We start from the raw sequence: 13,831 nt of genomic DNA, 5'->3' as shown, positions 1-13,831 counted from the left end.
AATTTTTTAAAATGCTTACCGTGGCTAGCTCATCAAACTTGCCAAAGAGTTCATTTAAAAGCTTGACTAGTTCTTGTGCGGTGCACTGCGAAGCCAAACTGGTGAAGCCCACAATATCCGCAAACAAGATGCTGGGGAGAGGAGAGAGAAATTAAATGTGAGTCCTGTTCTTCCAACTAACTGCAAGTAAAATCTAGACATGACAGTGAAGATGTTATGTTGTGCCAACAGAACTGTTCAAAGCCTAATGCAGCAATGGATTTCAATTAAACTGGTCTTTCATAATGTGGAGATCAGACCAGGAGGCTAATTTTTGTCTTGTGTGTCAGTTCATCAGCTGTTATAGCATTGAAAAAGGGGATAGACACCTACAACGCCTGGTCTCCACCTTTTTGTGCATCACACATTTTTCCGGTGGGCCAGCTGGAGGAAGCTCCCTCCTCCTGCATCTTTTGCTGGTCCTTAGCCGGGTTCACACCGACCCAAATTATAACCATATCAATGGACGGCCAGGATTGCTAGATGCTGAGATGTATACAGAATCTTAAAGGGTCAGTAAGAAGATTCAATCAGCGTTTTTAGGCCATTTCTGGCTCATTTTTATTTCTTTGGTTTTTTTTTCTGCTGGCACTTTGGTTCTCGATAAGCCTTTGTGACAATTGTTTTACAGTAATTTGTTTTTTCCCCAGCACCATTATTGGCACCAATGTGCTTCCCATTGGGAATCCCCCGTCTGAGTACTCTTAGAACTTTTCCATTGTGGTCAGATTTGCACCAGTTCTTAACCATTTCAAACTGATTTACACCAGTAGATGGAAATCAGGTCACATATTTAACTTGGTAGCGTTATATGCCAAATTGCACTTGTTTTAAGTAAAAAAGTCATAAATAATAGAACACAAATTGCATATTGAGTTTAACTGAGATGATATCTACAAACAGCACAGACTGCACATAAAGTTCATTTTTACTTATGATCAATGTTGTGTATGTACCTTTAAGAGAGAACTGTTTTACAGCTCCTGTATACTGTAGTACCGGCAGTGACCACACCTGTATATAAAGCCGGAGCAGGCTTCTGTACTTCAGTCTTGAGACTACTCTACTCCAGTAAATACCTGTTGATTGTTAAGTTACAGCATCCGTGTAGTTCTTGGGGAAACATCCAATTTAAAGAATCACGGATCTAACAGTGGCGACGAGTGTCGATTCGAATCTACCTGCAACTCTGCATTTCCCTTCGAGGATTCGCTCCGGGAGGGCGGTGGAAGAAAGTCGAGGCCAGAAACACGGGCGTCGACCACGAGCAACCGCCCAGTCGTCCGGCAGAGAGTGAACATCACAGGGGAGGCTGTGGAGAGCCGGGCTTGGTTCCCCAGCCACGACGATCAGCAACAGACTGACGACAGGTACAGCGCAGACCCTTCCCGGACAGCGGCGGCTGGAGCCGACCGACGGCAGAGAAAAAGCCGAGCAGCGTCGACGGGGTAAGATAGAGGGTGAAGCGCACAGGGCACAGCCGGGGGTTGAAAACCGAGCGGCGTCGAGGAAAAACAAAATGGAGAGAGGGTAAAGCAGCAGCCAGGTTCAGGACCGAGCGGCGGTAACGGGAAAGGCGCACAGAAAAAAAAAATGCGCAGAGCACAGCCAGGGCTCAAGGGCTGAACAGTGTCCGCGGGGAGAAGAAGGGAGAGCGCGGGAGATGCCATTGAGCCATGGGGAAGAAGGAAGAGCGCGGGAGACGCCATTTTTAGAAGCCGCAGCAGAGAAGAAGGGCGAGCGTGGGAAGAAAGGAAAGCGCGGGAGACGCCATTTTTTGCCAGCGGAGAAGAAGGGAAAGCGCAGGAGACGCCATTTTTGACAGTTAAATCACACCCAGGGATGCCGAAGAGTGGCAGTATCTCTACGTTCGACAATGAAGTTGAAGATTGGGTGACATATGTGGAACATATTGAGGTGTACTGAAGGGCGAATGAAGTGCCAGATGCTAGGAAAGCACTGGTTTTGTTAAATTCCATGGGTGCAAAAACTTATGGGTTACTGCAAAACCTAATAACCCCAGAGAAGCCTGTGAATAAGTATTTCGAAAGCACAGTAGAAATCCTACAGGACCACTTAAACCCCGCACCGCTGCTGATAGCAGAACGATTTAAGTTCCATAAAAGGAACCAACACAAAGACGAAAGCAATGCTGAGTACTTAATGGAAGTGCGCAAGCTATCAAAACACTGCCAGTTTGGAGTGGGACTAGCAGACACGTTAAGGGACAAGTTTGTGTGTGGGCTTCAAAGTGAAGGAACCCAGAAATGACTTCTATCAGAAAAGGATCTTACGCTGGACAAGGCTTTCAGTATGGCAGTATCACATGAAGCAGCCGCAAGGGGCGCTGCAGAGATACAACGGAGACCGCAAGAATATGGCACCAATGAAATGTCCTATGGAACAGGGAAGTGTTATCGCTGCGTCAGAACAACACACGACCAGAAGGATTGTTGGTTCAAGGACCAAGTGTGGAGACAGTGTGGAAAAGCAGGACACATAGCAAGAGTCTGCAGGTCTGGGAAGAAAACCAACAGCAAGAAATCTCCACAGGAGAAGTACAAAAAGGTACACAAGGTGATGGACAGTAGTTCAGACGAACAGAAAAGTGACACAGACTCCGGAAGCAAGGAGCTGGGTTGTCTGAAACTACATAAGGTAACCAAAATGGAGGATCACCAGACTATCTGGGTTACACTCAAGATAGACGGAGTCCAAGTGAAAATGGAATTGGACACAGGATCAGCCCTAACAGTCATAAACCAAAGGGACTACAAGCGGCTATTTTCACATATACCCTTGAAAGCTACAGAGATTGTCTTGAAGACGTACACGGGGCAAAAAGTCTACCCCAAAGGAAAAATAAGGGTGAAAGTGATATACAAAGGCCAGGAAATACCTAAAATGGACTTATATGTATTGCCAGATGGAGGACCACCACTGCTAGGACGTGAATGGATCTGGAAGATACAATTAGATTGGCATTCCATACAGGCACTGAAGGTTGAGGCCAAAAAGGATGACGACATCACACCTGGACGACTGTCAAAAATGCTAACTGACGCAGAAGAAGTGTTCCAGGAGGGACTCGGAACACTAAAAGGCATAACAGCAACGATTAAAATAGAGGAAAATGCAAGCCCAAAGTTTCTTAAGGCCAGACCAGTGCCTTATGCGATCAGACCAGCCGTCGAAGCAGAGCTGGAAGGGTTGGAACGTTCAGGACTACTGTCCAAAGTAGACTGGAGCGAGTGGGCTACACCCATCGTTCCTGTAATGAAGAGGTCGTTGAGTAATACGCCTGGGGAACCAAAGAAGGTCCGCATCTGTGGGGATTTTAAGGTGAGAGTGAACCCAGTCCTTCACACGGTACAATATCCGCTTCCACGAATTGAGGATATTTTCGCCTCGCTATCTGGAGGTAAACGCTTCACCAAAATTGATCTAGCACAGGCGTACTTGCAAATGGAGGTAGAAGAAGCCTCGAAACAATACCTCACGATCAACACTCATAAAGGTCTCTATCAATACAACCGGCTGGTGTTCGGGGTAGCATCGGCTCCGGCTATTTGGCAAAGGGCGATGGATCAAATCCTGCAAGGGATTCCAGGGACCCAGTGTTATTTGGATGACATCCTGGTCACGGGCGAAAATGACAGTGATCACCTCGCCAATTTGGAGAAGGTGCTCACCAGATTAAAGGAATATGGGCTACGAGCTAATCGCCACAAGTGCGAGTTTTTCCAGAAGCAGATCTCGTATTGTGGCCACGTCATCGGTGAAGAGGGGTTACATAAGGCCCCTGAAAAGATTGAGGCAGCAGTCAAGGCTCCAGCACCGGAAAATGTGTCACAACTGAGGTCGTTCCTCGGGCTGGTAAACTACTACCATAAGTTCTTACCAAATTTGTCCACGGTATAACACCCACTGAACACCCTACTGCAAACAGGGGTGCCATGGAAGTGGAATGACGAACGTAGACGAGCTTTCCAGAAGTGTAAAGAATTGATCACATCAAAAGAGGTTTTGGCCCATTTCAACCCAGCACTACCAATTCGTTTGGCATGTGATGCATCACCCTATGGTATTGGAGCGGTGCTGTCGCACAAATTCCCAGACGGGTTGGAGAGGCCAGTAGCCTTTGCGTCTCGGTCACTAACCTCAGCCGAGCGCAACTACACCCAGATTGACAGGGAGGCCCTCAGCCTAGTATGGGGAGTAAAAATATTCAACCACTATCTGCATGGGCAGAAGTTCACCTTGCTGACTGACCACCAACCACTTGTCTCCATCTTTAATCCTAAGAAGGGCGTTCCAGTGATGACTGCACAACGGTTACAAAGATGGTCCCTGTTTCTAGGGGCGAATCAATATGAAATAGAATATAAAGGCACAAAACAGCATAGAAACGCTGATGGGCTATCACGCCTGCCACTGCCTACTGTGGAGGAAGCACCAGCAGTGGACCCTATCGAGATATTTTATTCGTCAATAATTGAACGATTGCCAGTAACGAACGCGGATATAGAGAAGGAGACCCGCAATGATCCGACACTGTCTCGGGTATATGATTTGACGGTGAGGGGATGGCCAACACATGGCGACTCACTGTTGCCAGCATTCTCATCCAGAAGAGAACAGCTGTCAGTATGCCAGGGGACAGTGATGTGTGGATCCCGAGTGGTGATTCCACCCAAGTTAAGGGAGAGAATGCTAAATGAGCTTCATGAAGGTCATCTGGGAGGGGTGAAAATGAAAAGCCTTGCTAGGGCTTATGTGTGGTGGCCGGGGATCGATCAACAAATCGAGGACCTAACCAAGAGCTGCTCAGGATGCCAGAAGGTCTAAAATGCACCACCACATGCCCCTCTACACCCATGGGAGTGGCCCTCCTCTCCATGGCAACGGGTGCATATTGATTTTGCTGGGCCATTCATGGACTCAATGTTCTTAATAGCAGTGGATGCTCACTCGAAATGGCCTGAGGCGATAAAAATGTCCTCAACCACTACAGAGAAAACGATTGCAGTCCTACGGACCATATTTGCCAGGAACGGCTTGCCAGAGCAGATTTGCTCTGATAATGGACCACAGTTTGTGTCCGAAGAGTTTCGAAAATTTATGAGAAGGAATGGGGTAAGGCATTACACATCCGCCCCGTATCATCCAGCCACAAATGGATTGGCTGAAAGGTTCATACAAACCTTTAAAAAGGCGATAAAGGCCATGTGCGACGATGAAATTCCACTACAGCATAAGGTGGACAATTTCCTATTAGCCTACAGAAATGCGACACATGCAGTTACCAACCAGACCCCGGCCATGATGTTCTTTAACCGAAGGTTGTGATCTCGTCTGGATTTGCTCAGACCCAATGTGCGAAGAAATGTTGAGGATAAACAATTCCAGCACATCAATGAGAAGCCGACAAGGAGCTTCAACGTAGGACAACCAGTCTTGGCCCGTGACTACCGAACAGAGAAATGGCAACCCGGAACGATATGCACAAGGCAGGGGCCATTAATGTACACAGTGGATGTTGGGGAGGGCATTGTGAGATGCCACGTCGATCAGATCTTAGCGTCACAGGAACGAGTCAACCCCATGTCTCGAGTACCTGGGGATGAACCCGGCATACCGGTAGCATCTACCTCCGAACCAGTAGCAGTGGAAACCGATGAACTAACCGACGAAAAGGGGCCAGAATCGCCTCCGCACCAAGAACAAGAACTTCAGGAAAGGCGCTATTCCGAAAGGATCAGGAAGCCACCCCAAGACTGAATCTATAAATGGACTATTTTCAGTTAATGTTGCATGTTAAAAATGTTAATTGTTAAATGAATGTTATGGTACTGTTAATCTAAAAGGGGAGGAATTGTTGTGTATGTACCTTTAAGAGAGAACTGTTTTACAGCTCCTGTATACTGTAGTACCGGCAGTGACCACACCTGTATATAAAGCTAGAGCAGGCTTCTGTACTTCAGTCTTGAGACTACTCTACTCCAGTAAGTACCTGTTGATTGTTAAGTTACAGCATCCGTGTAGTTCTTGGGGAAACATCCTATTTAAAGAATCACGGATCTAACAATCAACTTATTTAATTTATGGAGATGATAGAAAGTTTAATTAACCTCTGTAAAATTTTAGATGAACAAATTCTCTTATTATACTGCAGATTACGCATTTTCATATTATTGTGAACAGGAATGTGGTTGTGCACATTGTCAATATCCCAGAGGAAACAAATGACATGGCCAGACTGACTTTTCACCTGTGATAATGCTTGCTGTTAGTACATTTATGTCAATAAAACTTGCATTTGAAAATCAATCCTCAAAACTGTTAATGGATTCTTTACAATTGAAAAAAGACAAGCCTATACCCTTTTCACTGCCACAATAATGTTTTGCTTTCCAGCTGAAGTTCACATTTCAACCACTGAACATGTGTTCAGTGCCCATTTAAAACAAGGCATATTGTTGAATCACATCAACACCACTTTCAATATAACTGGTGTCAAAACCGTCCTACTCCACAGAATTGGATTTGATTTTTGAAGTGTCTAATTCTAGCAGTCAACTTTCCTCACATCACATGTGTAAATGTGTAACTCACTTACTATTGTCATTTTCCTAGGGGAAATATGCATTTGTCATTTATAAAGTTGAATAGTTTTTGGCACCCTCACCTTCACAATGTTACTTCCTCCACTCGGAGAAATGAGCTAGTATGGTAGAAATGACACCATAGGAAATTAAAAGACTTGAGAGAAATCTCACTCTCCCACAGAAAAGTGACTAGCTTCAAAGCAAATGTGTCAACTTTGTCAGCTTTAATAACATATTTAAATTAATTTAAATTATTTGTGGTAAAGAATAGTTTTAAATTGAAAAAATACAAATATGTCCTTTGATTCATTTACTTATAAGCAAGCGTTTTAAAAGAACCTCAATCTTGTTATGCGCATACATAAAAGGACAGGGAGTGATCAACTGGTCCAATAAGATATGGTGCAGTTTACATGCACCATCAATCTATGTCCCCAGTCACACAATCTCCTGGTGGAGGCAAAAAATAGAATCGGGAAGCGGGGGTGGGGGTGTAGGCAGCGGCCCCCAGTTTTTTTCTGGAGCCAAGAGAAGCAAACCTGCTCCTTCCAACTCCACAAAAAGTGCATTTCAGGAAGTTTTGACCCTTTATTGACTCTGACTAGTCTAAATGAATTCAGGCATCTGGGTCGGAAATGGGCGCAGGAGCCTCATTTCAATATTGAAATGAGGCCTGTGCTCATTTCAGGAGGCTGCCATGGCCGCCTAAAAAAAAGGCTCCGGCCAATTAAGCAGTTGCCCAAATGCCCATGACTGGAAAATGGCCATAACAAATTAGAATTTATAGCCCAATGTGTCCATTCAGATTACTGACCCGACTTTAAGTTTTGCTTCCACTTTTACATTGCTGTGCATCTAAAACTCCTTTGTGCTGATGCAAAACCAATAGAGGAACTAGTCTATAAAATTATAAATGAGCAATTGTAAGCTTTACAGAACTACTAACAATAATTAATTATGTAATATTGCATTCATCAACATTCACTCAATCTAACGTTCAACCAAAGAGAATAAGACAAATCCATTAAAGTTATACACTCACCTACATCAGAGAGTATAGGTTTACTAACAAAGTTAGGTTTGGTTACAATATTTTATTCATTCAGTTGATGTGAAAATGAAATCACAGTTGCTTCCATTTGTTTAATTGGAATTGACTTCAAAAGTAATTTGATGTAACAGCTATATTAACAAGGGCATTAGCAGCAGGATATGCTGTGTGACACTTCAAGGCGAGTTTTAATATTCCCTAGAATACACCCACGCTGCTTGTGCATCTGGACAATCTGAGCAGTCCAGTCCTCCTGATACACTCCGAACTGATTTACCACAACTTTACGCTGTGACAGGAACATCTGAACACCCATGAGATGGTTAGTCTGAATTTTTTATCAGCTTTGTTTCATTTGAAAATGATTTATCAAATTACTTTTTATATGTAAATAGCATGTTCCAAAGTATAATATTTTCAAATCCTCATGCCTTGGATGAGCAAAAATTTTCTCCAATTAAATATTGGGAAGACTGAAGCCATTGTTTTCGGTCCCCGCCACAAACTCCGTTCCCTAGCCACTGACTCCATCCCTCTCTCTAACATCTGTCTGAGGCTGAACCGCACTGTTCGCAACCTTGGTGTCATATTTGACCCTGAAATGAGCTTCTGACCACATATCCGCAGCATAACAAACACCGCCCATTTCCACCTCTGTAACATTGCCCGCCTCTGCCCTTGCCTCAGCTTATCCGCTGCTGAAACCCTCATCCATGCCTTTGTTATCCCTAGACTTGACTATTCCAACACACTCCTGGCTGGCCTCCCACATTCTACCCTATGTAAACTTAAGGTCATCCAAAACTCGGCTGCCTGTGTCCTAACTCGCTCCAAGTACCATTTGCCCATCTCCCCTGTGCTTGCTGACCTACATTGGCTCCCAGTTAAGCAATGCCTCGATTTCAAAATTCTCATCCTTATTTTCAAATCCCTCCAACAACAACAACTTGTATTTATATAGCACCTTTAATGTAGTAAAACGTCCCAAGGCGCTATATAAATACAAGTTGTTGTTGTTTTAAAGGAAACGTACCGATATTTCCTCAATTATTAAGTGTCTGAATCACCTCCTGAGAAATGTGGAATTTAATTTGTTTATGGGGTAGAGTTTCTGCTTCGGCGATCCAGTGCAAATTTCCCCCAAAATTGTGTTAGTTTTGAGAAGCTTTTTCCCCCAACTTTCCACTCAAACTCATTTACATATCGCTGAATGTAAAATCTGCCATAAACCAGCGCAATTGGGCAGTGTTTTAGAATGTAATTTTAAAAAGTACTTTGCTTTAAAAAACATTCCTTGATATACTTAAGAGTGGTAACTTGGTGCAGTTTAATTAATACAGCTGAAAATAGATTTATCACAAAAAATAAGCATTTTTAATCAGAGTTTCTAGTCCACCACCTGTGAGTAACCCGATTTTAAATAACTGAAAATGACTTTAAAAAAACTATACAGAACCATTTGCTAGTTATATTGGTGTACAGTAGTTAGTTTTTACTAACTTAAATGAAAAATATTCAAAATCTTTTACAAGGTGCCTATTAGTGTCCTTGGGCCCAAAAGAACCAGCTCAATTTTTAGAGTCTCCTCGAATGGTGTAATTAACGGAAACTTGCCATGGTGATTAATTCAATCTGGGGACGTGGCCATTTTTGTGGGCAGGGCCATCTTCCAGTGCAATGTTTTTTAAACTGGCACAAAAGATCGTGGCAACTCGACCTGCACTGAACGTAATTTGTGCTTAAAATTCCAAGATCTTTTGCGCTGGTTTGACTGATTTTAGACAAATTGCGCTGAAATAAAACAGTGCAACCAAGTGGAAACTTCACCCCAATATGTTTAACCTGAATTTTAGTGTGATATGTAAATAACTGGGACTGTTTTTGAAGAATGATTCTGTCATTGCCAAAAACACATTTATTTTGTATATATGAAATTTGAAACATTCAGAGTGGGCTTATTGAACACCTGACCAGCAGTTATCACACACCCACTCGTCACTGAATGTTTACAAAGTTCTCATTAATTCCAGTCTGTGAAGAAATTACATGTATTGCTGTGTTAATCATTTCATTATCTACCTAATTTATAACAGTTAGATTGTTGCCTCCTGTTTACCAAGGCACTTATTGAAGATATCCAATGTTGATGAAAATTCTAACAGAGAATTTCAAAAATACATTAAAAAAAATTATATATAACTTGTCATAAATACTAATCTGTAATACTTCAAAAAGCAAATATTGTTCTTAAAATTACATGAAATATTACAAACTTCCCTTATTTCTTTATGATTATTCTGTTTTCAAAAGCAATGGCTAATAGTTAATAAGATCTAAACAACCAAAATTCTAACTCGTACTCTTACACAAACTCTCCTTTCCTGATTATATCGTAATTATACCTATTTTAAATTCACAAACAATAAATGTTTTATTATACTAGCAAAATACTGCGGATGCTGGAAATCTGAAATAACAACAGAAAGTGCTGGAAACACTCAGTAGGTCAGGCAGCATCGAGGAGAGCGAAACAGAGTCAACGTTTCGGGTCGAACCCTTCGTCAGAACTGGAAAAGGTTAGGGAAGAGAGATTTTTAAACAGGGCAGGGAGGAGGGGAGGAAAGAACAAAGGGAAGGCAGGAGAGATTGACTGACAAAAGGGATGGTAGTGCAAGGCAAAAGGAGAGGTAATGGGACAAGTTAAGAAACAAAAGATGGCTCTAAATGATGTGTGAATGATGATGGCAGCAACATTAACAGCTACCATGTGAGGAAACGAGAGAGAGGAAAAAATATAAAGAAATACAGGGGCCAGTTTATAGTCTGAAATTGTTAAACTCGATGTTAAGTCCAGAAGGCTGTTAAGTGCCTAAGAGAAAGATGAGGTGCTGTTCCTCAAGCTTACTTTGAGCGTCGTTGGAACAATTTTTATTATAATTTCTAATGAGACAGCCATCTTGAATTTGCTGCTCAGCATTTTAACTTACAGTTTAAGATGGCAGGGGATATAAACTAACTCTGTGGTTTATAATTAAAAGGCCCTATTTGTAAGCTATATAAATATGCATTATTTCAATGTTGCTGTAAAAGTGGCCTGAAAGTATATACAGTAATAATTAAAGAACTGTGCCCATCTTTCCCATAACTCCATGAATGAATCTCTCCAATCAGGTGTCTTCCCCTGCCATAGCACAGAAACGGCCCTAATCAAAGTTGCATATTACATCCTGTGAACATGATGCACTATTCCTCCTTATCTTTCTCAAATTCTTTGCAGCCACATCACACCATCCTCCTCCAAAGCTTTTCCTCCGTTGTCCAGCTGAGTGGGACTTCTCTCATTTGTTTCCACTCTTAACTATCCAGTCGTAGCAAGAAAATCTCCAACAATGGTTTCTCTTCCCACCCCTGCATTGTTATCTCTGGGGTCCCCAAGAATCTATCTTTAACCGCTTCCTATTCCTCATCTACATGCTTCCCCTTGGCGACATCATCTCTGCCATCTATCTTGACCCCTCCACTGCCTCTGAGTTGTCAGCTCACTTGTCTGACATCCAATCTTGGATGAGCCACAATTTCCCCCAATATAACATTGGGAAGGCTAAAACTATTGTCTTCAGTCCCCACCATAAGATTTGTACACTTGCCAGTGATTCCATCCCCCTCCCTGATCACTGTCTCAGGTTAATGCTGATTGTTTGCAACCACAGCACCCTATTTCACACTGAATTGAGCTTCTGACACTATATCCTCTCCATCACAAAGACCGCCTACTTCCATCGCTGTAACATCGCTTATCTCTATCCCTGCCTCAGCATATCTGCAGCTGAAACCCTCATCCATGCTTATGTCACCTCCAGACTCAAAAATTCCAATGCTCTCCCCTCACATCTTCTACCTTCCATAACTATCGGCTCATCCAAAACCCTGCTGCTCATCCCCTATCCCACACCAAGTCCCATTCACTCATCACCCCTCTGTTCACTGACCTACATTGGCTCCTGGTCCACAAAGGTTCCAATTGAAAATTCTCCTCCTTGTCTTCAAATCATCCTGTGGCCTCGCCGCTCCTTGGCCTAGAAATTCAGTAGGCTTAGCGCCCCATTTGGGGCGCTGGAGGGCCTAGCGCCGGAGTTATAGCCAGTTGGCAAATTCAGTGGGGCCCTTCCGTCGGCGTTACACCGGTTGCGCTGCGCCGGCACCGATGACGTCATCGGTGTGCGCAGCGTCCCGGTTGCCGTGGTGACGGGCCCCAGCGCCGAAATTGAGTTGCGGCCGCCTCGCCCGTGGCAGCCGCAACAAAGACTTTGGCAACCGAGTCTTGCAGGAGTTAGCGCCGGCGCATTAAGGTTGCGCGGCGGCCGGCCGCTTTCCCGCCGGCCGCCTGCCCGCACCTCCCTCCCCGGACTCCTCCACCCCCCCCCCGCGGAACAGATGCGTCTGGCCTGCAAGCCCGGCACTTGTCTGAGGTGCCGGGCTCATTTTTCTGACCATTTGAACGGCCAGCGGGCGGGTGCAGGCAGCTCCTCCTTAACTGAAGGAGGGGGCCTGCACTTCCCCAGCCTGCCGCACCGCATCGGGTGCCGCAGCGCCGGAATTGCGCCGCAATGCGGCACTCAGCGCCCATTTCGAGGCGCTGACACCCTCTAGTAGCGCCGGCAGCCGTTTGGGCGCGGTGCTACTGAATTTTTGGCGCGCGCAGGGGGACTTAGCGCCGGCGCTAAATTTCCGGCGCTAAAGCCCTGGCGAACCCACAACCGAATTTCTAGGCCCAGATCTCTCTAACAAACTCCAGCCTTACAACCCTCAGAGAGCCCTGCGTTCCTCCAACTCTGGCTTCTTGTGAATCCGTCACTCCTTCTCCCCACCAGTGGCAGATGTGCCTTCAGCCATCTAGGCCCTCAGCTCTGGAATTCCCTCCCAAAACCTCTCTGCCTCTCCAACTCTCTCCTCCTTTAAAACACTCATTAAAAACAATGGGCTAGATTTTCAGTATAGACAGTTTTGGGGCGCTAACCTTAGCGCCCGCCCCAAAGTAGCGCCCCGTTGTCGGAAATTCAGTGGCTTCGCCCTAAGAGGTTGGTGGAGCGCTAAAAGAGGCGTTCCACTACTATCTTTAGGCGCTAAGCCGGCGGTGCAGAGCGCAACACAGCTCGGGCGCAGCGCACGGCAGACACTCTGGTGCCAGTGAGCTCTTAAAGGGGAAGGGTGCATGTGTTGTTGTCAAAGGCACAGTCTGGGGGGGAAAACAGGAGGAGGAGGAGGAGGAGGAGGAGGAGGAGGAGGAGGAGGAGGGAAACATAAATACACTGTTCACAACAACACACTTGATCCTTCCACACAACACATGCAGGCCGCCTTTTATAGTGCAGGAGGAGTGCCCTTTAATTTGCGCTCCCCAGGGTGTGTTGCGTTCCATTTTACAAACGCTCTGGACGCCAGCCGCACAATGGGGCGGTCCGGCTGAAGTTTGGATTCGGGGCGGCCAAAGGGCGTTGCACGAGGATGTGACGTCATTTTCTGCGCGCGCATCCGGGCGGCCGCTAAACTTTGCGCCGGCGCTAACGGGCAACTTAATTTGGGGCGGGGCGCAAACTGCGCTGCACCCGGGCGCTACACGCATAGCGCCCGAAAATCACTTATCTTAAGGCGCTAACTGCTGGCGCAAGCAACTGAAAATCTAGCCCAATCTCTTTTACCATGCTTTCAATATCTCCTCTTTTGTTTGTGGCCAATTTTTGTCTGGTAAAGCTTCTGTGAAATTACTTGGGATGTTTTCTATGTTAAAAGTGCTATATAAATGCAAGTTGTTGCATTTGTTATAAATGAGGTCAAAATATGCTTTCGTGAGCTCACCCCCACCACAAATTTCGAACAACCACTAAAATTATAACACAATATGGTTAAGTACTATTTATACACAGTTGATTTTATCCATTATACACATACTTGGAATGTTCAGCTGTACAACTTTTAACACAATGTGCATTGATGTCAAGATGCCGTGATCCTGACCAATGGTTCCACCACAGACCCAATTCACATACGAACCGGGATCAAGCAAGGCTGTGTCATCGCACCAACGCTCTTCTCGATCTTCCTTGCTGCAATGCTCCATCTCAACCTCAATAAG

The 13,831-nt window shown here is 44.8% G+C and overlaps 1 protein-coding gene across 3 annotated transcripts in view; it reads right to left on the bottom strand.

Moving 5' to 3' along the window:
• The window catches only part of LOC147117265 (adenylate cyclase type 1-like), a 524,560-nt gene that overhangs the window by 489,088 nt on the left and 21,641 nt on the right, over positions 1–13,831 (bottom strand). For all 3 annotated transcript variants that reach the window (XM_085988088.1, XM_085988086.1, XM_085988087.1), the window contains exon 4: positions 20–131. In XM_085988088.1, the coding sequence (XP_085844214.1) occupies positions 20–131 (112 nt within the window). The remainder of the gene's footprint in view (positions 1–19; positions 132–13,831) is intronic.

The sequence above is a fragment of the Somniosus microcephalus genome, chromosome 5 (assembly GCF_052327205.1).
Source record: "Somniosus microcephalus isolate GS21.2 chromosome 5, FLI_Smic_1.0, whole genome shotgun sequence".
In the NCBI taxonomy this organism is placed as follows: domain Eukaryota; kingdom Metazoa; phylum Chordata; class Chondrichthyes; order Squaliformes; family Somniosidae; genus Somniosus; species Somniosus microcephalus.
Note: the sequence above shows the minus strand (reverse complement) of the source record. Positions and strands in the feature narration are given on the sequence as shown.